This window comes from Oryctolagus cuniculus, chromosome 3 (assembly GCF_964237555.1).
Source record: "Oryctolagus cuniculus chromosome 3, mOryCun1.1, whole genome shotgun sequence".
NCBI lineage: Eukaryota > Metazoa > Chordata > Mammalia > Lagomorpha > Leporidae > Oryctolagus > Oryctolagus cuniculus.
Genome location: NC_091434.1, coordinates 131,517,869 through 131,541,660, shown reverse-complemented (window position 1 = coordinate 131,541,660; position 23,792 = coordinate 131,517,869). Strand labels below are relative to the sequence as shown.

Below are 23,792 nucleotides of genomic sequence, written 5' to 3'. Positions count from 1 at the left end.
TACATTTGCAGAGTACTGAGTCAATGAGAACAACAATCAGAGTTCCTGTTGGCCCAAGTCACACCATTGTATGAATTACGAAGAGAATGTCCTTCCTTCTCAGCAGAGACAACCCAAATTCAGCCACCATGTCAGAGCACAACCTGTAACATCATACACATAACATGACAAATCACTTGTAATAAAATGTACTAACGAATGAAGCTGTTCTGATAAAAATATGTAATGGGAAGCTATAAATGAGAATTATAGTCTCTTTCTTCAGTATGTCATATATCTCTCTGCTTTGGGTTACACAGTACAGTGAAAATGCTGTGTCCTACCAACGATTAATTGTGGTTTTGGTAGTTCTGTTCATGCCTTTTGATAACAGGCAATGTTATCAAAATCTCAGGATACTCTTACTCTGAAAAAAAAAAAAAAAGATGGGAGGAATTTTTTGCTGAAAAGTTGAATCATTAAAAGGTTGTAAAATACCTCAAACTTGCAGGAAGCACTAAAATTACCCAAGACAGAATATTAGCCTGAAGAACTTTTACAATTGACCATGACATGGTCAGAGCATGTGACAAACAGATGTGCATGAGCATCTTCTGGTATTTAAATGGAATGCAGAAGTCATATAATTTCATAGAGACTTCACTTGTAAAGGCCCCTTTAAAAATTTAGACCTGCATCATCTCAAATAGGATTTTATATTTTTATTAAATTTTGAAAACCATGCATAGTTGTTTCATAATACACACATGTTCTATGAACTTTTAAGACACTTTGGATTATGTAGTAAATATTATGCTAGAAGGCAGACAACACAATAGGTAAGAAAACCCAGGCTGTCCTTCATGAAATTTGGTGGTTAGCAATAGTTTTCTTCATGAAACAGCACTCATAACCTTCGTGATTTTATTCCCTATCTGGATATTTTTACTGGCAATTTTACATGGTCACAGACATAAGTTTCAAATTATGTGTAGTTAATTTTATGTGTTTTTGACAAACTATCACTTCCTTGATAAATATTTCTAGCATCTAGGTCAACACTTAGGGAGGTTAGAGACATGCCCTGTCCCAGTTAGGTTATCCTCAGCTGCTGAAATAGAGCCTGGTATAGACAACAACCTGGCAAGGAAGTTTAACCCAGGAACCAGGACTCACTGAGCCTAGAGCTCTCTCCCCCAACCAAGGAATTCATTCATCTGCTAATCTAACCCTTGCTAAGCCCAATGCAGGTGAGCTCTGTGTTACCCTCTAGGGAAACCAAAGCTGAACAACACAGCACCTCTAGCCTCAAGGGCTTCACAAGGCTGTAGTAAAGGTAGGCAATTTCAAAACAGCAGTGTGGAGGGCACAGAGAGAGGCAGCCACAGGGTGCAGAAGTGGAAGAGAGAAGAGCAGTTTTCATGTCTCTCAGGAGCAGTCAGAAATGGACATTCAGGCACTCATGGAGAATAGACATTGCAGGTAGGTTTTCCAGCTAAAGAAGGAGGTGTGTATGGTTAGAATTCCTGCAAACACAGACCTATAATACTGAAGCTATGCAGCATTTCTGGGGAGTTGTGAGACGGGATAGGACTGCAGATGGGGGCGAACAGAGGAGTGCCTTATGTGACTGTATACCCTGTTCTGACAGCAAAGGATATAGTATAAATTTTGTTTTTGTTTTATTCCAGGTGAACCACTTGAACAAACCTGCTTTATACAAAAGGTCAGTAACAGCTTTGAGTTTAAGTCAAAAGTGATGAGCATATACTAGAGGGAGGAGACTGCAGTAAGAGGAAAATTTTCAGAGACAAAAGAGGAGCCCCTCCAGCACTGGCCACTTGACCAGGCACGATGAGGCTTCCCCAAGCATTCCCAGGACTGCAGGGAAGGCCCCAGGTCTGTGTGAAACAAGGGCTCCCGACCTGAGTTCCACAAGACTCACAGCACAGCATTCTAAGTGCCATAGCTCCTCGAATAAGGCAGATCTTCCCTCCCTACAACACTCCTCCCATCAGGAGGCCCTCCCTCCAGGAGTCCTATCACTGCAGACTTGGCTTTCACTCCAGGCTTCCTCACTATCATTTAAGTCCATCCTCACTCAGCACTATTTGGTCCTTGATTCTCATTCCTCAACTTACCCCTTACCCTGCTGGCACCCATCCCCATGTCCTGACCCCCTACATGGCCCCTCCAGCCCCACTGTGCTCCACAGCCCACACACACACTAAGCACACTGATACTCACCATGACTATGAAAGACTAGAGTGAAAGCAAAAGATGAGCTGGGGGCACATTTCATGTCATACTGATTATTGACACCAATGTGTGTTTTAAAAAGTAAAGTATGCTGAGCAGTTTCTTCATTGCTCTCCATAGAACCCCAAAGCCTGAGTTTATGCTTGCAGTCTCTCCCCTTAGGTCTTGGGGGGAGGGGTGGTACCAAAACAGCCTTGAGGCTTCAGATTCAGACAGATGTGTTCAAGAGAGCACTGCCAGATGGCTTCCCCTTAAATAAATGCCTGGCCCTCTCCAGGTCTGCTGTACACAGGGCCAACCACACAAACTTAGCCCTTAGAATCATTGGTCCTAGTTCTTCCTCTGCCTTCCCAATACTAGTTTTCTATCATTTAAACATATACTAAGCTCGCACATAACACAGTGAAGAGATAAACCACAGAATGAGAGACAGCTTGTGCAAGGTGTACATCTGACAAGGGGTCAAGAACCAGAATACAGCTGATGCCGTGGCTCACTAGGTTAATCCTCCGCCTGCGGCGCCGGCACACCGGGTTCTAGTCCCAGTTGGGGCGTCAGTTCTGTACCAGTTGCTCCTCTTCTAGTCCAGCTCTCTGCTGTGGCCCAGGAGTGCTGTGGAGGATGGTCCAAGTGCCTGGGCCCTGCACCCACATGGGAGACCAGGAGGAAGCACCTGGCTCCTGGCTTCGGATCGGCGCAGCGTGCCGGCTGTAGTGGCCATTTGGGGGGTGAAGCAACGGAAGGAAGACCTTTCTCTCTGTCTCTCTCTTTCACTGTCTAATTCTGCCTGTCAAAAAAAACAAAAACAAAAACAAACAAACAAACAAACAAAACCGCCTCACTCAGCCAGGCGTTGTGGCCATTTCTGGGGAGTGAACCAGTGGATAGAAGATCTCTCTGTCTCTAGGTCTGTGTCTCTCTCTTTCTCTGTAACACTGCCTTTCAGACAAATAAAATAAATCTAAAAATAATAATAATGCAATTTTTAAAAGATTTATTATTCATTTGAAAATCAGAGTTACACAGAAAAGAGAGGCAGAGAGAAAGAGAGAGAGAGAGAGAGAGAGGTCTTCCATCGGCTGGTTCACTCCCCAATTGGCCGCAATGGCTGGAGCTGTGCCAATCCGAAGCCAGGAGCCAGGAGCTTCCTCTGGGTCTCCCACGTGGATGCAGGGGCCCAAGGACTTGGGCCATCTTCTACTGCTTTTCCAGACCATAACAGAGAGTTGGATGGGAAGTGGAGCAGCCAGGTCTCAAACTGGCACCCATATGGGATGCCAGTGCTTCAGGCCAGGGCGTTAACCCACTGTGCCACAGTGCCGGCCCCTAATAATGCAATTTTAAAATAGGTAGATCTAAACAGACATTTCTCAAAGGCTAACAAGTACATCACTAATCAGGGAAATGCAAAACAAAACCGCCATGAGATAGCATCTCACGTCAATAAAAATGACTCTAACCAGAAAAATAAATAAATAAAAAATAATAAGGGCTAGCAAGGATGTGGAGAAAGGGAACCCTTGCATGCTCTTGGTGGGAATGTAAATTAGGGCAGCTACTATAGAAAATGGATGGAGGTTCCTCAAAAACGTAAAAATGGAATTAACATATGATCCAGCAAAACCACTACTGGATATATATCTCCAAGGGAAATGAAATCACTATGTTCAAGAGACATCTGTACACTCATGTTCATTGCAACACTATTCATGATAGCCAAGAAAAGGAGAAAACCTAAGTGCGCATCAAATGGTGAATAGATAAAGAAAATGTGATACATATACACACACAGTGGAATACTACTCAGCCATAAAAAGGGATGGAACATTGTCATTTACAACAATAGGGATGGAACAGGAGGTCATCCCTGAAATTAAGCACAGAAAGACAAGATCTCACTTATACATGGAACTATAAAAACTTGACCTCACAAAAGTTAAACAGTTATCAGAGGCCAGGGAGAGAAACGAGGAGGAAGCAAAAGGTTATTTAACCAGTACTGAATTATAGGCAGGTAAGAGTAATAAACTCTTAGTGCACAGTAGGGTAAATGTAGATGATAATGGATATTTCTCTTAAAAAACAGATGATATAATTTTCATGTTTTCACCATGAAAAACTGCTAAATGCTTGAACAGGTAGATATGTACACACTGACTGCACATTACACAATTTATACATGTATCAAAACATCTCTTGGGGGACCAGCACTGTGGCACAGTAGGTTAAACATCTGCCTGCAGTGCCAGCATCCCATATGGGTGCCAGTTTGAGTCTTGGCTACTCCACTTCCAATCCAGTTCTCTACTATGGCCTGGGAAAGCAGTGGAAGATGGCCCAAGTGCTTGGGCCCCTGCACCCTTGTGGGGGACCCAGAAGAAGCTTCTGGCTCCTAGCTTTGGATGGGTCCAGCTCCAGTCATTGCAGCAATTTGGGGAGTGAACCAGCAGACAGAAGACCTCTCTCTCTGTCTCTTCCTCTCTCTCTGTAACTCTGCTCTGCCTCTCAAGTAAATAAAAAAAATCCTTTAAAAAAAAACTCATGGTACCTCAAAATATGTAAATTATTTTTAAATTTATTTGAGAGCAGTGAGATGGAGACAGAGAGGAAGAGTGAAAGAAGGAGATCCCATTCACAGATCCATCCCCCAAATGCCTATAACAGCCATAAAGGCCAGGGCTGGCCCAGGGCTGTTACTAGGAGACAAAAACACAATCCAGATCTACCAAATGGATGGTAGGAACCAAAAAACAAAAAATTACTTGAGCCATCACTGCTGCTGCCCAAAGTCTGCATCAGCAGGAAGCTGGAATCCAGAGTTGAAACTGGGCATCAAAGCCAGGCACTGTGATATGGGACATGGGTATTCTAGGGTTTTAACTGCTAGGCCAAATGCCCAATACATTCAATTTTTATGTGTCAACTGAAATTTTACTAAAATGCAAAAACTAAGTACTTCTTATTCCCAAAAATCTCCTGAAGGAGAATAATCAATGATTACTCTCTGGCCTGTCTTCGAAGGAAATCAAAAAAAAAAAAAAAAAAAAAAAAAAGGAAAACCATTGTCCAAGACACTTAACCTGGAACACGTGACAGGAATGAGTGCAGTACAGGCTGGGGTGGGGGTTGTGTGGGGGTGGAGTGGCGAGGAAGGAGGCAGAAATTACCCAGAAGGAAAAGGAAGATGCTCTCCCAGCTATTTAAAGTATGATTCCACGAGGTGTTTATATTGGACAATGGCATAGCTGGTGACTCACTCCTATGAGGTATATCTTAAAATGAAACTTCTATTCTTTTACACAAGCTCTGAGTTTTCCAGGATATGAAACAGTCCCTCTTCAAAGCCATTTCCTTGGGCATGTAAATGAATAACATCACAATCCAAGTCCTTATCTCCATTTTAAAGCTGAAGGGAGAAATATCTGTCTTGATCATCACACTGGTTTCTCTATGATATGAATGTATTCACTTATTAAGGCAGTGCACAGTTTTTTTCTAATCTAGACAACACCGACCTTGAGGAAATGTATAAATTAAATGAGATTAAACTATGGAACATGTCCAGCCCCTTCACTGCCCAGACACCTAGTTCTATACCTCTCTGGATGCTTAATTACGCTAGCACAGTGCTTTAAACGCATTTATCACAGGCCTATCCCATAAATAATCATCCCGCAGTAGTTTTTTCGCCAGTGTGTCATAAAATATGCCTTTCAACTCATCACTAAGGAGAAAAAATGCAGCAAATAAACCTTTAGTAGGAAGGACTAGCTACTTTAAGGAAACACATAGTTAAAGGAAGTATACAAGCAGAAAAAACATTGCCCCCAAATATTGCTTGATTCTCTTCAGGGGCCTGACATTCAAAGGCTAAGGCTTTCAAAAACAAACAATACCTGAAGTGATGCCACCAACCAAAGTCTATGTAATTAAACATCAGCCAACTGGTTTAAATACTAACTGAGATGGCTAAACTTGTCACCCTAGATTTTTGAAAATAATTGTGGCGGGGGAAATCCAATGAATTTCCTCTTACTATTGGTGGCTTTGAAAACACTCAGAGTGATCTGATGACTGCAGACAACGTGAGCAACCTCATAAATTTGCCATTATTCAAATCAATAAATGCCTGAAGTTACTGGAAAATAACTTTCATCAAAAAGTCTTACTCAATTGACTGTGCTTCCAGGGATGGGCCAGGAGAGTTGGATTTCATACCACAGAAAGGGCCAATAATAACATGTATTATACTGATTCCATTGCTACTTTCTTCACCCCTCTTTGTACTGTGCCTAACTTGCTCCCACCTACTATATTAGTCGGTTTGGGCTGCTATAGCAAAACACCACAGGTTGGGCGGTTTGAACAGAAATTTATTTTCTCACATTTCTGGAAGATGGGAGTCTCAGTGCAAGATTTAGGGGAGTGGGTTCCTGGTAAGGTCTCTCTTCCTGGCTTACAGACTACAGCCTTCTGACTGTGTCCTCACAACATGATATTTCCTCAACAAAATACATAGAAAGCAAGCAAGCTCTCTGGTGTCTCCTCATAGGCCACATCCTATGGCCTCAGAGCCCCACCCTATGACCTCATTTAATCTTAATTACTTCCTTACTCCAATTAGTCACACAGAGGGTATGGGCTTCAATGTATAGTCCATAATACGCATGAATAAGTAATTATTCCCCCAACCGCTAAATAAGACCCCTTCAAGTTGTTGAGTATGTTGAAAGGTTTCTCCTGCATAAATTATCCCAGGGCCCACAGTTTCACAAAGAAGAGTTTATGGAACAATGGAAACTGAGCAGTGATACCAACATCAGTCTTCTAAGCAAGCAGTTCATGGAGAAAACAGCATTTTTATCTTAGTTGAATTTGTTTGAACTTCTTTTTCAAAGAGGGATTAGGGCTCTTTTTCAGACTTATCGCCCAAGGCCATCTGAATGCACAGCTTCACTGTGGCTATTGGGGAAAGAACAGGGCAGTGACACCACAAATAATCAAACTGGCATAGCAAGGACAGCTACTTAAAAACTTTGGAACAGGATACTTCCTGGACATAAAAGACAAATTAAATTCAGTCTATCCTCTAATCCTGAGAGGAAAGCCAATATAGGAAATACTGCTCAGCTTATAAAAGAGTTAATAAAAAATTTTAAGTAGTAAATAAAAATAATAATAATAATTAAGAAGCCAGCTCCTCAATTTTAATACTTGGTTATTACACCACAACATGTAATTTGTTTCCTATTTCTTCATGGCTCATAAGCATTTTCCCATTTTTAAATTCATTACATTAATTTTATATAATGTATATAAAATATGTTTTCTTTTAACTTGGAGCCAAGGAACATAAACATTTAGTCTTCTGAATCAATTTCTATAACCTATTGATGAGAGTATTAAAGGAAATGCTGAGTACAATTTTTTTTTAACTGTTATTTAATGAATATAAATTTCCAAAGTACGACTTATGGATTACAATGGCTTCCCCCCCATACCGTCCCTCCCACCCACAACCCTCCCCTTTCCCACTCCCTCTCCCCTTCCATTCACATCAAGATTCATTTTCGATTATCTTAATATACAGAAGATCAATGCTGAGTACAATTAATGCAAATATATCTTTAAAAAAAAAAAACTGGGGAAAGAGCACTTACTGTATGTGAAATTTTGTAGGAATCTTCCTGTTTTATTCTTAGTGCTTTTCTCCGGCCTTCTAGAGAACACTTCAGGGATTTCTTCTTTGTTCTTTATAGAGCTTCGTGTACATGTTTTGGGTTTTCCTATTCCTCTGAGAGCCTGGCTAACCTCTGGGCCTGTTATCAGACAGGCTTAACACACTCCTGAACCAACTCTGGCCGCCTCAAGAGAACGGCAAATGTTAAGTTCCCCTCTCCAAAGGGATGTGAATATATTTTATTCAGGGCTTCCAGTGGGGTTATTTTTAATTGTATCACATACATGCATGCTCATGTTTCCAAACCTATCAACCACCAGTTGCCAATGACAGACAGAATTTTTCCATTTTGGAGGAAACAAGGAGACACAGAACAAGATCTGTATATTTCTACTTACAAATTTCAAGAAGATATTTTTAGGCCAATGACTAGTTCATACTCTAATAAACTAGACAACAAGCTGCATGGTTTATATAAACTGTTCACGACATAAGGGATTCGTTGTTATCAAATTTACCCAGAAACTTTCAAATTTCCTATCCAGAAGGGTTCTTGCCAACCAGCCTCCCACCAACCTTCCCTCTGACACATTCATAGGGAACATGAATGGGCGTGGAGAACAAATACACATGATTGGTAATTTCCAAAAACCCCCCATGCAAATGTCATGCTCTCCCTTCTTCCTGGCCAGTTGGGAACAACCATGTTTTTAGTTGATTACTAAATGACAGATGCCTGGTTCCAGATTTAGCTACTTTCCTTCTTCCATAGGGATGCAAAAATGATGACTGTTGAACCTCTCTGCAGTATTAGTGATAGTGCACAAAGTAAAAGTGTGGGTTCAATCAAAGTAAAAGTGTGGGTTCAATCCCACTAGAAGGCCTACTTTCCGAGGCCGGGTGATGTGCACAGGTCCACACAAAGTTCTCAGCTGTTAAGCCATCATGTAGCAGGAGCTGCAGTGTGGGGGCAATTCAGATTAGGCCATCTCTTTCCATACTGCCCCTTTCTCTGTCATCACTGTAGGGCAAGAAAACCTATAATATCCTGTAAGCTTTGGTGCTGCAGTATTTTAAGGGCACCCATGAAACCACTTTTCTCCTGAAGACCACAGACCAATTCTCAAAGATGAAATGGCATCTCTGCAGACTCTGGTCCACCCACTTGCTTTCCTGCCATAATTGTTCCTATAGGCGGTCATCTTTCAATGAAAGTGAAAAAGACAAGGTGGAAAGGGAAGAAGCATAGCTGTCTCCAGCTTGTGAAGGACTCACGCCAGTTTGAAGGTAGGGACCAGTCTCTGAGATAATGACAGACAGTGGGCAAGGGCCAATGGGTAGCCCAGCCATCTCTCCAAACATTAAGGCCATTCCACCTTATAACAGAGAGCAAAGAAAAGTTGATGTTCTTTATTTCCCACAGCTTTATTATAGATCACAAACAAAAATCGGTCATATTGATAGTACAGAATGTGAAGTTTTGATAAGCATTTACATTACAAAATGACTACCACAATCACACCAAGGATCCTATCATCCCACATGGTTATCTCCCTCCTCTACAGTGAGAACACAGAATATGTAGTCTCTTAGCAAATTTCAAGTATATGACAACACTGTTAACCATCATTACTATGCTATACCACCAATTGGTTTTCTTAATCCAGTCCCACCTGCCTTAGGGGAAGTTCTTCCAAATTTTGGCAATAGACTTTTTGTCATATTGAATGTTTACTGTTATTAGTGTTTGCCTCTTTCTGTGCATTTATTGATTTTTCAGTGATTATAAGAAACTAGATTAGGTAAGAGAGTCTAATGCCATTGTAAGCTGGACTTCCTTACTTCAGTAGCATATTATAAGAATCATAAATTTGGGGCCAGCACTGTGGTGTTAGTGGACTAAGCCTCCACCTGTGGCTCCAACATCTCATATAGGCACTGGTTGTACCTCAGCTGCTCTTCTTCTGATGCAGCTCTCTGCAATAGCCTGGGAAAGCAGTGGAAGATGGCCCAAGTGTTTGGGCCCCTGCAACTGTGTGGGAGACCTTAAAGCAGCTCCTGGCTCCTGGCTTCAGATCAGCCCAGCTCCTGCCTTGTGACCATTTGGGGAGTGAACCAGGAGATGCGAGCCATTTATCTCTGTCTCTCCCTATCTCTGTAATTCTACCTCTCAAGTAAATAAATAAATCTTTAAAAAAGAAATATATATATATATATATATATATATATGGAACCCCACCATCTATGTGGGAAACCCGGATGCATTTCTTGGCTCCTGACTTCAGCTTCACCCAGCCCTGGCTGTTGCAGGCATCAGGGGAATGAACCAGTGGATGGAACACTCACTCTCTCTCTCTATCTCTCTCTCGACCACTCTCTCCCAGCAATTCAGCCTTTGTAGTTGAAAAAATTTAAAAAAAAGTTTTTACAATTATGGATTTGACTTTGTGGTTCCTGAGAAGTATTATATATTTATCACAAAAAGAAGGGCCAAAAGTACAAATCTATTACTTTAGCTATTTGAGCATTTTCCCATTTTTGGATATGTGTTTGTATATATATGTTACTTGAGAGATTTATAAATCGTGTTCATTCACATATCATGTGTACATTCTGTTTTTCAACATGCTTCCAGGAAAATCTCACAAACATGCATGATTGGGCTTGAAGGATTTGGGAGAAACCAGTCACAGAAATAGAAGTAACATACTTTAGCCAGCCAATACACTAGTGGGAAGCAAGAAAAGACCATGAAATTTAATACCAACTCTACACAGAGTTAAGATTTCTTAGAGTCCTCTGTACTCACATTAACAAAATGCTTCAAGATGACTGTCCACTGGGAATCTGAGATCTGCTACTATACAATTTACAGTGGACAGGCAAACTACACAATCAAAATCAAAACAATACACAAGGTCTCATCCAGGTCTAACACTTCAGTCTTCACAGACAAACCAAATCTAATCACACTCTTTGGCTCAGCACTTCTCTCTTTTGGCTCTAGTCCTACTTCCTACTAGATATCACCAGCTGAATGTTTTGCAGCATCTCAAAATCAATATGGACAAACAATACTCTTCATTTTATACCTTAAACCTGTCCTGCCTAGGAAAAAAAAGTCTCTTTTGTTGAATGTTCCTGTACATCCAGTTGTCCAAGCCAGAAACCGAGAAGATATCTGCTATGGGTTGCATGTTTGTGTCCCCTACAAAGCTCAGATATTAAAAAGAAACCCCATTTGGAGATGGGTACTTTATGAAGTAATCAGTTCATGAGGGTGGAACCATCATGATGAAATCAGTGCCCTTGTAAGAAGACATAGGAGGGGCTGGCGCTATGGTGTAGCAGGTAAAGCTGCTGCCTGCAGTGCCAGCATCAGATATGGGCACCGGTTTGAGACCCAGCTGCTCTACTTCTGATCCGGCTTTCTGCTATGGCCTGGGAAAGCAGTAGAATATGGCCCAAGTAAGTCCTTTGGCCCCTGCACCTGTGTAGGATACCCAGAAGAAGCTTCTGGCTCCTGGCTTCAGATAAGCGCAGCTCCTGCCACTGCAGCCAATTGGGGAATGAACCAGCAGATGGAAGATCTTTCTCTCTCTTTCTCTCTCTCTCTCTCTGCCTTTGCCTCTCTGTAACTCTGCCTTTCAAATAAATAAATAAATATTGTTTAAAAAGAAGAAGATGATGACACAGGAGAGAGCTTGCTTCCTCTCCCCATTTTCCCACATGCCATGTGAGGGCACAGCAAGAAGGCATCCATCCGCAAACCATCAAGAGAGCCCTTACAGAGAACTGAATCACTGGCATCTTGATCCTGGACTTCCTAGCCTCCAGGACTGTGAGGAATGAATTTCTGGTATTTAAGCCTCAAAGCCTATAACCTATTATTTAATAATAGGCTGAGCATCCTCCTTTCTCTGACTCCTCACATCTGATTACCCATCCTTGTCACTTCCACATCCTACAGACACAGCTCTAAGATCCATCCACATTGCTCCATGCCAGGGATTACTAACCTGATCAGGCACTGACCTTCTACCTCAACTACCGCCACAGCTTCTCTTTACCCATTTTTATGCCACTCTCTTCCTTCATCAGCAAACAAATGTGTTGAAAGTTTCATGCTGCTCAGATTTCCAAACATAAAGAATATTTTTAAAGATTTACCAATAACAGAAGAATTATCCTCATCTGCGCATTAACTGTATCTTCTCTATGGGTCACACATTTTATGCCGTTCCAATCATAGCCCACATTTACTTTCTTTGGTAACTTAACACTAGATACCTGGGATATATTTTTAAATTGCATTATTTATAAAACTATCTCATATCATGGTCACATGATACTCTGATGTAAGAAGACACACATGGAGGCAGCATTGTGGCACAGCAGGTTAAGTCACTGTATGTAATGCCAACATCCCATTTGGACACTGGTTAGAGTATCAACTGCTCCACTTCCAATCCAGCGAAAACGCCTAAGTAAGCAGCAGAGGATGGCTCAAGACCTTGGGTCCCTGTAGCCTGCTGGGAGACCCAGATGAAGCTCCTGGTTCCCTGCTAATATCATGACAAGAACATGATAGAAACCCAGTAAAGTCTTCGTTCCTATTCTGCCAGTATCACAAATGTGAAATTCAGAGTAGTATTTTTCAAACTGTGAGTCAAGACACACTACAACTAAGTCATTAGGTGTATTTAGTGAGCAGCATTTAAAAAAATTATTTATTTGAAAGGTAATTTACAGAGAGGGATGGAGGGAGCGAGTGAGGGAGGGAGAGGGAGAGGGAGAGAGAGAGCGAGATATAGAATCAGAGACTCTAGAGTCAGAGAGAGATCTTCTATCCACTGGTTCATTCCCCAAGTGGGCGTAACCACTGGAGCTGGGCTGATCCAAAGCCAGGAGACAGAAGATTCTTCTGGGTCTCTCACATGTGCGCAGGGGCCCAAGGATATGGGCCATCTTCCACTGCTTTCCCAGGTGAAGCAGCTGGGTCTTGAAACGGTGCCTATATAGGGTGCCAGTGCTGCAGGCGGTGGCTGGATTTACCCACTATGCCACAGCACCAGTTGCAGTGAGCAGCACTTTTTTAATAAAAAAAAAATGGAAGAAATTTGGGTACCATTTCAATCATATTTGTGTGGCAAGGTACTAGAGGGCATTTGTACATATAGGGTGGGCACTACAAAAGTTCCCCAGAAGGGACCAGCATTGTAGCACAACTGTGCCTGGGAAAGCAATGGAAGATGGTTCAAGAGCTTGGACTTCTGTCACATACATGTGAGACCTGGATGGGGTTTCTGGTTCCGGGCTTTAGCCTGGCCCAGGCCTGGCTGTTGTAGCCATTTGAGGAATGGAACCAACAGATGGAAGATCTCTCCCCACCCCCCGCCTCAATGTCTCTCTCTCTCTCTCTCACTCACTCTTTCCAATAAATAAATCTTCTTTAAAAAAAAAAAGTTCCCGGGGTTGGCGCCATGGCTCACTTGGTTAATCCTTCGCCTGCAGCACCAGCATCCCATATGGGTGCTGGGTTCTAGTCCCGGTTGCTCCTCTTCCAGTCCAGCTCTCTGCTGTGGCCCGGGAGGATGGCCCAAGTGCTTGTGCCCCTGCACCCTCATGGGAGACCAGGAAGAAGCACCTGGCTCCTGGCTTCAGATCAACGCAGCGCCGGCCGTAGCAGCCATTTGGGGAATGAACCAGCAAAAGGAAGACCTTTCTCTCTGTCTCTCTTTCTCTCACTGTCTGTAACTCTACCTGTCAAATTAAAAAATAAATAAATAAATAAAAAAGTTCCCAGAAAATGGAATTAAAAGATAATATGGGCAAGCGCTGTGGCATAGTGGGTAAAGCCGCTGCCTGCAGTGCCGGCATCCCATATGGGCACCGATTCTAGGCCTGGCTGCTCCTCTTCCTATCCAGCTCCCTGCTGTGGCCTAGAAAAGCAGTGGAAGATGGTCCAAGTCCTTGGGCCCCTGCACCCACATGCTAGACCTAGAAGCTCCTGGCTCCTGGCTTCAGATCTGCCCAGCTCCAGCTGTTGCGGCCATTTGGGGAGTGAACCAACGGATAGAAGATATCTCTCTTTATGCCTCTGCCTCTGCCTCTCTCTAATTCTGCCTTTCAAATAAATAAACAAATCTAAAAAAAGATAATACACATTTTTCATGAACTATAAAAGTACTCTCATATACAAGGGTACAAAATTAAATGTATTTTTTATTAGGGATGATAGTGAATTAAGACTAAAAACTACTGAAAAGTAGTCAATTGATCTGTATAAAATTGTTTTCTCATCTCTTAAATGAAAATTCTCAGTTCTCTTCAAAAGGTAGATTCAAATAAAATAATGCCACAATGCTTAATAGTGTTAACTATAAAATGTTACAGTATATGTTATAGTTAACAGCATTTGGGCTGGATTTTCTTAGAGTTTATCTGCATATTTGCTCACAGCATAAAATCACTTTGCTGGCCGGCGCCGCGGCTCACTAGGCTAATCCTCCGCCTAGCGGCGCTGGCACACTGGGTTCTAGTCCCGGTCGGGGTGCCGGATTCTGTCCCGGTTGCCCCTCTTCCAGGCCAGCTCTCTGCTGTGGCCAGGGAGTGCAGTGGAGGATGGCCCAAGTGCTTGGGCCCTGCACCCCATGGGAGACCAGGAAAAGCACCTGGCTCCTGGCTCCTGGCTCCTGCCATCGGATCAGCGCGGTGCGCCGGCCGCAGCGCGCCGGCCGCGGCAGCCATTGGAGGGTGAACCAATGGCAAAGGAAGACCTTTCTCTCTGTCTCTCTCTCTCACTGTCCACTCTGCCTGTCAAAAAAAAAAAAAATTAAAAAAAAAATCACTTTGCTAAACAATTAAGAAATGGTGGAGTGAGTTAGTTAAATTTTAGGCTAGTTGGAACTCTTATATCCTTACAAAATAATGCTGTCTCTTTAACAGTATTATTTGATACAACATTTTCCCATTATTTGATACACACCCATTTTTCCAGGATGCACCTGTTGCATCCAGGACAAGGCATATACTCACACCCCAACCTGATGGTATATCTGGTTGGAGTACCACTCCTTTCCTTAAAAAAACAGGTGGAAGGCAGGAGAGAGAGCTCTTTCTGTCCCACACCTCACTTAGAGGAACTATTCCCAATTGCAACCTTCCCACCACAGACTGGTCTCAGACAGACTTTCTCCCACACTCTTTCCCAATTGCAGGTACTATTTCTGGGAAATTCTTTGGCCTACTCACGTTTGTTATTTCTCAGAATGAGGCAGCCCACACTCAGGCATGAATGTGCATTTATTGCCTCCCTATCAAATAAACTCTGTTCCTATTTGCACAAGATGCCAGTCTCTGCTTGTATTTCTACCTCTGTGGGAGGCAAAGAACCTCGATTTAAAAATTGATATGGTCATTGCCCACATCACTTAGACATAGTGCACCAAAGATAATTCTGAAAGTGTTGTCTCCTTTAGGTAGAGTAGAGCTCTAGGCAGGCAAACCTGTTTCTTCAAAAGTTGTTCATTTCCTTTGTGATACCAACCATAATGACCCCGGGGACCAAAGAAAAAAAAATAGACTAGCAAGGAAAGGCAGCATCTCTATGTTCCTGTGATTAGGAAATGGCAATCACTTAGGAAAATGACCAAAAGAGGGACACATTTTCAAAAGCTATTCCCAGAGGAGGCTAGATCAACAGCCATCCTGCCATCTGCACAGCCCACCCATGGCACTTTACTTGGAGATACAAATCACTCTTCTTTTCTTTCCATTTACAGCTGAGAAGCCCATGTTAGGCTCTAAATTTCACAAAAAAATCACAAGCTGCACATCACTACATAGTCCTACATGTTACTTACATAGACCGGATCTTACAATAGGAAACTGTTAGCTAGGAAGCTGAAAAAAACTAAGAGTAAAGGCATACACCCTCCAAACTCTGTAAGTTCAAAGGGAAAGACATTCAAAAGGCCCTCAGTACCAGAAAGGAAGTATTTCTTCCCTTAAACTGGAAGAGGACTTAAAAAGGAATGTGATCCCTGGTCTGATGAGTTCAACAAGCAATTCACCATACAGAAATAGGAGACAGGAATATTTGTGAGTACTCACTGATACTAGCACTATTTTATTTTTAGTTTTGTATATATTTTCATTTTATTTGAAAGGCAGACGGACACAGAGAAACAGACAGACAGGACAAAGTGTGTGCATGCTTCTCTGTGATGGGTCACTTTCCAAATGGCCACAAACAGGAAGGGTTGGACTAAGTCAAAAAGCAGGAGGCTGTAACTCCATCCAGATCTCCCAAGGAAGTACTTGAGCCATCAACTGCTATCTCCCAGCATATACATTAGCAGGAAGCTAGATTAGAAGAGGAGCAGCCAGGACTTGAACCAAGCACTCTTGATAGGGGATGTGAGCTTCCCAAGTGGCAACTTAAACCACTATACCAAACATCATTCCTAATAGTTTTTTTCCAAAATGATTGTTGTGACCTTCAGATTAGCTTGTTCTGAGTTTTGCTTCTTTTAAGAATTTTTGGCTGGATTTTTTTTTTTTTCCTGCTCATGTTCTCTGGCCAGATGCAAAAGGCATCTGGTTAGGTAGGAGTAGGGCAGCCTGCAGCTCTGGATGGAAGACTGGCTCACCTGGGAATGTCATGCATAAATGCTGGTTCCACAAAGGAGCATGGAAACATTATCTGCAAAGAGTCTTAACTTTCTGTAAATAACTCCCATCACAAAAAGCAAAGGGAGGGGCTGACAGATGAGGGCATGCAAGAGGCAGAGAGGGATCGTGAGGAAATCTGTGAGTGGGTGATCAAGAATGCTTTAGTCACTGCCCAGGAGCTGCTGCTGGAGAGAGAATCAAACAGACTGTGTAAGTGAGCAACCAGCACCTCAGTTCTGGCAGTCTGCCAAGTAGCTTTTGCTTACCTCTGATCTTGGTTTAAACCCATGGGGGGCATAGCACAACCAAAGTGTCCCTCTCATGGCAGTCATCTCTATACAAGGGAGACTTTTTCTAACGAAAGAATGCATTTGGTGGGAAGAACTCTACAGAATTAGTACTGGGCAGGACTTTACGTAGCACTTGGGCACAAGGCTGGGACCCAAAAAGATGCAGTGACTGAAGTGAGGTCACACAGTGGGTAGCAGACACTAGACCAGGAGCAGGAGCTCACAAGAATCTCCTAAAATCAAATACACCTGTCTCTGCCCTTCCTAACATGTTTTTAAAAAGACAAAGTTCTCTATCTCTCGGGACTGTATCTTGACCACTTACCTTTGCCTACAATCAGAACACTTGGGTACCTGACTGAGTGTATTCCTGCACTGTATTAAGGTCATTCATCAATTCCAAGGAGGAGACAATGCCCAGGTATAGGGTTTGAAAAGGAATCTGCATGATTAATTGCACATTGGCTGATACATGTCACCAGGGGTATAAAACTTTAGTAATTTCCTCCATGTGCACAGTATGTTGTTTGAATTGTAACCATAAATATATAAAGACATAATATCACATACAAAAAGATGGCATATAAGGGATCACTGCAGAAATTCCGCATTTACACTGAAACATCAGGTATTCCAAGTTACAAGATGGATTTATTTCAGAGAATGAAGCACTCGAACTACTATTACACCTGATTTCAGCCAAACAAGTATGGTCATAAAATATCTTTAAATTAGTAACTGTAAGAATGATACAAGAAAACACATACCCTACTGAAAGTTAAAAAAAAAAAGACTTGCAGTAATAAGCAGCTACAAAGAGTGCTCTCCAAAGTGAGAAATCCAGTTCTCTGTAAGTATCCTAGCGAAATTTTCACCATACACACACACACACCAGATGGATTCCAGAAAACAGCTAAGCATTCCACAAGCCAAATGCTCAAAAATTAATAGTGCAAGATGATTAACATTCTCGTGCATGCGATATTGCCTATGTGGGCAGAAGACCCCTCTCTACTCTTGCCTCTCCTGTGACTCAACCTCTTCTTCCCAAATGTCTGCACGCCCTTCTAGCTCCCCCTACTCTGCAATCAAATCACAGCTACCCCAGAGGTGTCTGCTGCAACCCAAAACACTTGACTGATAATATCCGGTTTGCCATTCCAGGAAATCCCAGAGTGGTTTTTAAGCCTCTGCCCACAGCTTGTAAAGAAAGGCGAGAGAAAAACTAATCGATAGCAGCACCCCAGCTGTGACCTGGCATATAAAGAAATCAAGAAAAGAAACCCCATCTATAATCTGTATAATTTAACACCGGGAAAAAAAGCAACATCTGGGATCCACTCCAAGTGGGACGGTGTTGTCTGGATGGGTCTGCCTCTCCAGCACTGAGTGTTAAGGCGGCCGCGAGGCAGTGCCCTCGGCTCTTCCCCAGGTCAGCAAAGGCAACTTCTGTTTTCTAGCAAAGGTTAATAGACACCTCCGCCATCCCCAGCCCCCCAACCAGTAAAATAGATGAGTGAGGAGCAGGAAAACACCCACCATCAGCTTCAACTCCACGCCAGCGGAGCAACTGGCAAAGGCTCCCCTTACACTGAGTAGAAGCAAAAGCTGGAAACCTTTCCCGAAGGTGGGTCCAGTACAAACTATTGTCTTGCTGAGCAGTCCCAATCCAGAACAGAAGCTAGTGTAAAAATCGGGAATGACTGTTTATAATCAATAGTCATTTCTGTGGATTCCAAAGTCCCAGCTCTGGGCGAAGTTGGGGGAGGGGGTGCGGGGAGGTGGAGAAAAAATCCCCTGTGATTACGACTGGAAAGGCTGTCCAGATTTGTTAAATTGCAGTAAAACGCATTTAGAACATAAGCAGATACCTTACACTTGATCTAAATCACCAGATCTGTCCCCAAGAAAAACAAGTGCGCCAGCCAGCAGGACAGGGCATTATAGGAAATAAAGATTGTTAGTGAGATCCCTAATGCTCTCTGTGTTTCTCTGGTAGACCTTCTGGGAGGTTATAATTGCATTTGGCCGCTGCAGGCTTGTCAGAGAGCCTGTCTTAATAGTCTCAACCCTAAAAGGAGTTAACTGTCAAAGGGCGACTGGGCTGAAAAGAAACGACAAAAACGGGAACTGTAATCCGCCTGCAAAGGGAGGAGGGAGGGAAAGGGAGATTCCTGTATTCATCAGTCAACATTAATGTCCTTTGTTGTTCACCTTTGCACAGCACAGCCAGCGCTACCCTGCTCCTCTTCCTCCCAGCGCCCGAGTCGGGCAGTCCCTCCCCCAGAGCGGCTCCCCGGCCCGAAGCCCCAGCTTTCCCATCCCCTCCTCATTATCACTCCACCGCCGTCCTCCACCCCCACCCCGGCAGCCAGGGCGCCCAGAAGTAACAGGCACCGCTGACAGACCCGCTCCCTCCTCCCACCCGACCCGGGAGCGCCGCGGCGCCCAGGGTGAAATTCACCAGCCCCGGCCCCAGCCCCGCAACGCGCACGGCCAGCAGACCCGGGATGGGAGCGAGCCACGAGGCTCCACCCGGGCTCCGGCAGACGGGGCGGCTCTCGGGGGAGCTGGGGCACATTCCGCACTCGGGCCCGGGATGTGGAAGCCAGTCGGCGGGGAGACACCTCGCGCCTCCGCGCCGCTCTGGGGGTGCTGTCGCCGCGCCACCGTTGCCGCCTCCCTCTCCACCCGGGGGGACTCGCTGCAGCCTACGGCCATCTCCCGGGGAGAAGGGGAAGGGAGGAGAGGGGTGCCTCTCGCCTCCTCTCCCAACTTGACACGCTCGCGCCCGTTGCCACTCCAAACTCCGAGACACAGCCCCGCGCTCCGGGAGCCGGTGCGGGGCGCGCCGAGCGGGCGGCGGGGGCGAGAGCCCGGCGCGCGCCCCCTCTCCCCGGGTCGGCTCGACAGTGCCCCGGACCCGCCTCCCGTGACCAGGATTCGGCATTTCCAGGCGGGCCGAGCGAGAGGGGCGCGGGGCCGAGGACAAGAAATGCGCACCCGCTCTAGCCAGGGCGGAATAAAAGTTCGCCCCGCGGAGACTCACCCACGCCGTATTTCTCGTGCTCCGTAGGTATCCACATGGCTACCGGGGGCTCCGGGGTCTTCAGGCTTTGTAATCCCCGCGCCCCTTCTCCCGATCACAACAATGCACAGCTCCTGAGGAGCGGCTGCAGCGCCGGAGCCCCGCGGCTCCGAGCGGGCTGTGGACGCTGGGCAGGTTCTGCGCTGGAGGCTCCCGAAGCCGGCGTTGACACCGCGCCGCACAGGCTGCGCCGCCCGCCGCTCTCCCGGCAGCGGCTGCTCACAGTCCTCCAACGCGCTCCCGGGGACCCGGCGGCGCAGTCATTGTTCTGATTCACTGAACTAAGCGAACACGCCGGGGCACTCTCCGGCGAACCCCCGCCCGTCAGCGCCTTGTCCGGCCCTCCCTGCCCAGGGCCCCCGCGGCACGCTGGGAATTGTAGTTCCTGTCCCGGAAAGAGGCGTGGTGGCAGCGGCTAGGGGGCGGAGACCAGGCTTCCGATCGTCACGTCCTATTGGCCTAGGCGGGGAGGAAACAGCCTGTCGACGGGGAGTTCTCCTCCAGTCGCGTTTCTATTGGTGGCGGCCTAGGCCCGCCCCGCCCCGCGGCCCTCCCCTTTCCTTTCAGCCGGGCAATGGCTGCACCAAAGGCCTGGGGGGCTGCTGCCGGACTAGAGGAAGACTGTGGTGGGACCCGCGGTGGAGTTGGGAGTGGTGGTAATGCAGGTGAGTACGGTGCCCCTGAGATGCAGGTGACTTCTTCCTTTCTCCACGACCCGACTTGCGGCTGATTAAGGTCAGATTCTGGGAACTCTTCAGCTCTGAGGCCACCTGGGCGCGAGAGGTCCACGGGCGGGGTCCAGTGGCGTGGGGTGGGGCCGGGGGCGGCTTCTTGGTAGGGGCTCTCCCGGGAGGGCGGAGAAAATAGGGTGGAAGACCCTTGCCTGCAGCCGGGGAAGCTCGCTGGGCATTTGTCTTCAGCTTTGGGAGCTCCTGGCTTTGCGCTCGTTGCTGAGTGGGTGTGGGTCGGGTCGAGTTCCGCGTGTGTGATTAGAAGGCTGGGATTAGCAGCTCTTTTTCTTCGCCAGTACGCTGCCCTCGCCTCTGCTTGGCCTGGCCACAGAGACGTGTTTGGTTTGGTGGGCGGATTTCCAGCGGCAGATCGACCCGGTGGCTGTCTAGAGCCGCTTCTGAAGGCAAAGTACGCGCGCGGCTCAGCCTCCGGGTCTCTGGCGCTGGGGGAAAGAGACAGAAAATACAACTGGAGAGAGAAAGGGGTGGTTGGCACTCGTGGCTTCGGAGAAGGGTTGTGAACATCATTCCAGCTGCTGTGGCTCCGCCTGACTTTGACCTTGCCCTCTGATGTGCTGTAGGGGTCAAAACACAAACTTCCGAAACGGCAAGTATGTGGTCTTTAGGGCGGGCCGCTCCATTGCTTGTCCTAACCCCGTCCCGCTGTTTGACTTAGTACCGCAAGTTATCTTTTCTCTGGTGGACAGCAGATCTGGGACTTGAATCCGGTTCTCGGTACAGTCCTCCTGGAGGGTTTGGGGTTGGCTGGTTTTGGTTTCTCTTTGTTTTCACGGTTAAACTGGCATTAATCCTAAACCTGCAGCCTCAGCAGCACAGAGATGAGGTGTTTTCTTTCACTTCCCCCATCAGTGGAACTCAACTATACCTCTACCAAATTCCCGAGTTAAATACTGAGTTATGCTCACTTCCCAACTGGTTTGTTTTGGGGCTGGCCATGTATTCTACTCTTGTCTGATGGTAACAGACTGTTAAGATTTTGCAGATTCTTTAAGATAGAAAGATGAAAATTTTGGTGAATTTATCTCACAGATTAACTCATTAAAAAAAAAACCGAAAACCGGATATTCCCTTTAAAAATGTAGAACATTTAAAAATCATTAGTTACCTTAAAGTTATAATAGTTTTCATTATAAACATTTCACACCATTTAGAAATATATAAAATAAAAAAATTTTTTTAAAAAAAGATTCCCTACCTCGCAGTCCAACTTCCAAACTAATAAATGGAGTTTTGTGAGTATTCTGATTTTGTTTTAATAAAGAGATAATACTGTGTAAACTCAAAGATGTACAAGCCTCATATTTCTCTCAATAATCTATTATAGATAATCTTCTATAAACAGTGCATTTGATTGTTCATATTTTAAGGACTGTACACATCATATTCCCTAATATGGATGTGCCATCCTCCAACCATTCCTCTACTATATGGCCTTAGCTTTTCCATAATGTTGTTATAAACAACTCTATATACAATAAACATATATCCTTGACTACTGATTGTGTTACTTGAGAAATCACAGAGTCCAAGTTTATGCACTTTTAAAATTTTGATAGATGACAAATTTTCCTGGGTGTTTAGCTCATATTCCCACCAGCAATGAGGAACTCATTAATCTAGGACCAATGTTTAAATGATTATTGAATTAAATAATTGATAGGTTCCAGTTTGTTTTCAACAACAGTATTGTGGTAGTGAATTCACACTATTTGTAACATTAAAAAAAAAAAATTCCTCTCCCTGGCTTAGAGCTGCCCAGTATTCTCATTGATGGGTAACTGTCAATGGGAGAGTTTTATTGGTTATCATTCTTAGAAAGTTGACATTAAACATTTTCCTTAATGATCTATGTATCATTTTGTGACTTTATCCAGATTCCTTTAAACCCAGCAAAGTATGATACAAAATTTAGGTGGAAATAACTACATTAAAAGTCTATCCATACTTTAAGGTGTCAATATGCATTGTTTAATTTATTGGGACAGAGGGAACTGGAGAGTCTTCTTTGAGAAATCCTTGCAGTTCTACAAATTCTGTGCTAGAATGAGTCACTGGGTGGTGTGCAAGCAGGTGCAATACGTTCACTGGGATCTCTGCGTGGTCACACTTCCTACAGCTCCATCCCTCCCCAGGACGATGCTGAGTAGCTGGATGTCAGATCAGCTGCTTTCCATACACATGAACAGTAGCTAGGAATTTTTATTGTCCCCTAAATTCGAAACAGATAATAAACAGATTCAACATCTCTCACACTTGGACAAGTGTTCCTGGGTTTTGTTCAATTGTTTTTAGCTAAAGTTTGTAAAATAATGTATCTGTAGTTTATTAATTGATAATACCTTTAGAAGGATTTTATGAATGAGGTGATTGCTTCTGATAACGTAAACCTGTTCATGCATATTGTAATATTTTGACAAAGTCACTTTTTTTTTTCCTCCAGATGCAGGAACAATAGGTGATGATCATTATAATATTTAGACTTACAATGTTTGTCCTCTGGAGACCTTATTATCCCTTTTGTTATGTCTCTAGAAGACTTGGAGGATGTCACAGGTGGTTTCAACTCCTCATTCTTGTTATTCCCATTTGAATAAATGACACAAAGTCTAAGCTAGAAACCCAGGAAGCATCCTTGTTTTCTATCCTGCCCTCAGGTCCTGAATTTGATCAGTTACCCAGTCCTGTCTTTCTGTGACTGAAATATTCCTTCATTCACAAAGCCACTGTTTTAATTCTCTTTCTAACCCTCACCATCACTGCTAAATTACCTGCCTATGTCCCCCACCCCACAGTCGTACGCATAAGGACCAAAACCTTGCTTTGTTTCAGTTTGCCTGATTCTGTTCTTGGCACATTGACAATGTTTAATAAATGTTTTATCAGAAAGGAATTCTAGTTGAGATGACTGAAAAAACCTTGTCAATTCTTCGACTCCTGACTCTTGATTTTATTTCCTTTAAAAAAAAAAAAGATTTATTTGTTTACTTGAAAGGCAGCACTAGAAATACAGAGGAGAGATCTTCCATCTGCTGATTCACTCACCAAATAGCCACAAGAGTCCTAGGCTG

At 44.3% G+C, this 23,792-nt stretch overlaps 2 protein-coding genes across 12 annotated transcripts in view; one reads left to right on the top strand and one right to left on the bottom strand.

Annotated features, from left to right (window-relative positions):
• DOCK4 (dedicator of cytokinesis 4) overlaps nucleotides 1–20,330 on the bottom strand; it is a 520,558-nt gene extending 500,228 nt beyond the window's left edge. For 6 of the 7 annotated variants that reach the window (XM_051849660.2, XM_017342765.3, XM_008258382.4 and 3 more), the window contains exon 1: nucleotides 19,934–20,329. Coding sequence is in view for 6 of the 7 variants with exons in the window: in XM_017342765.3 (XP_017198254.1) it covers nucleotides 19,934–19,970 (37 nt within the window). In the remaining variant the exon portion in view is untranslated. Of the gene's footprint in view, nucleotides 1–19,933 lie in introns of all 7 variants that reach the window. The other variant, XM_051849661.2, reaches the window with a different exon arrangement.
• A 152-nt stretch (nucleotides 20,331–20,482) lies between these two features.
• ZNF277 (zinc finger protein 277) overlaps nucleotides 20,483–23,792 on the top strand; it is a 148,968-nt gene continuing 145,658 nt past the window's right edge. Inside the window, exon 1 of one of the 5 annotated variants that reach the window (XM_008258387.4) lies at nucleotides 20,483–20,637. In XM_008258387.4, coding sequence (XP_008256609.2) covers nucleotides 20,547–20,637 — 91 coding nt within the window. In that variant the 5' untranslated portion in view covers nucleotides 20,483–20,546. Of the gene's footprint in view, nucleotides 20,708–21,097; nucleotides 21,315–23,792 lie in introns of those variants that run through there. The other 4 variants (XM_008258389.4, XM_008258388.4, XM_070071109.1 and 1 more) reach the window with 4 other exon arrangements.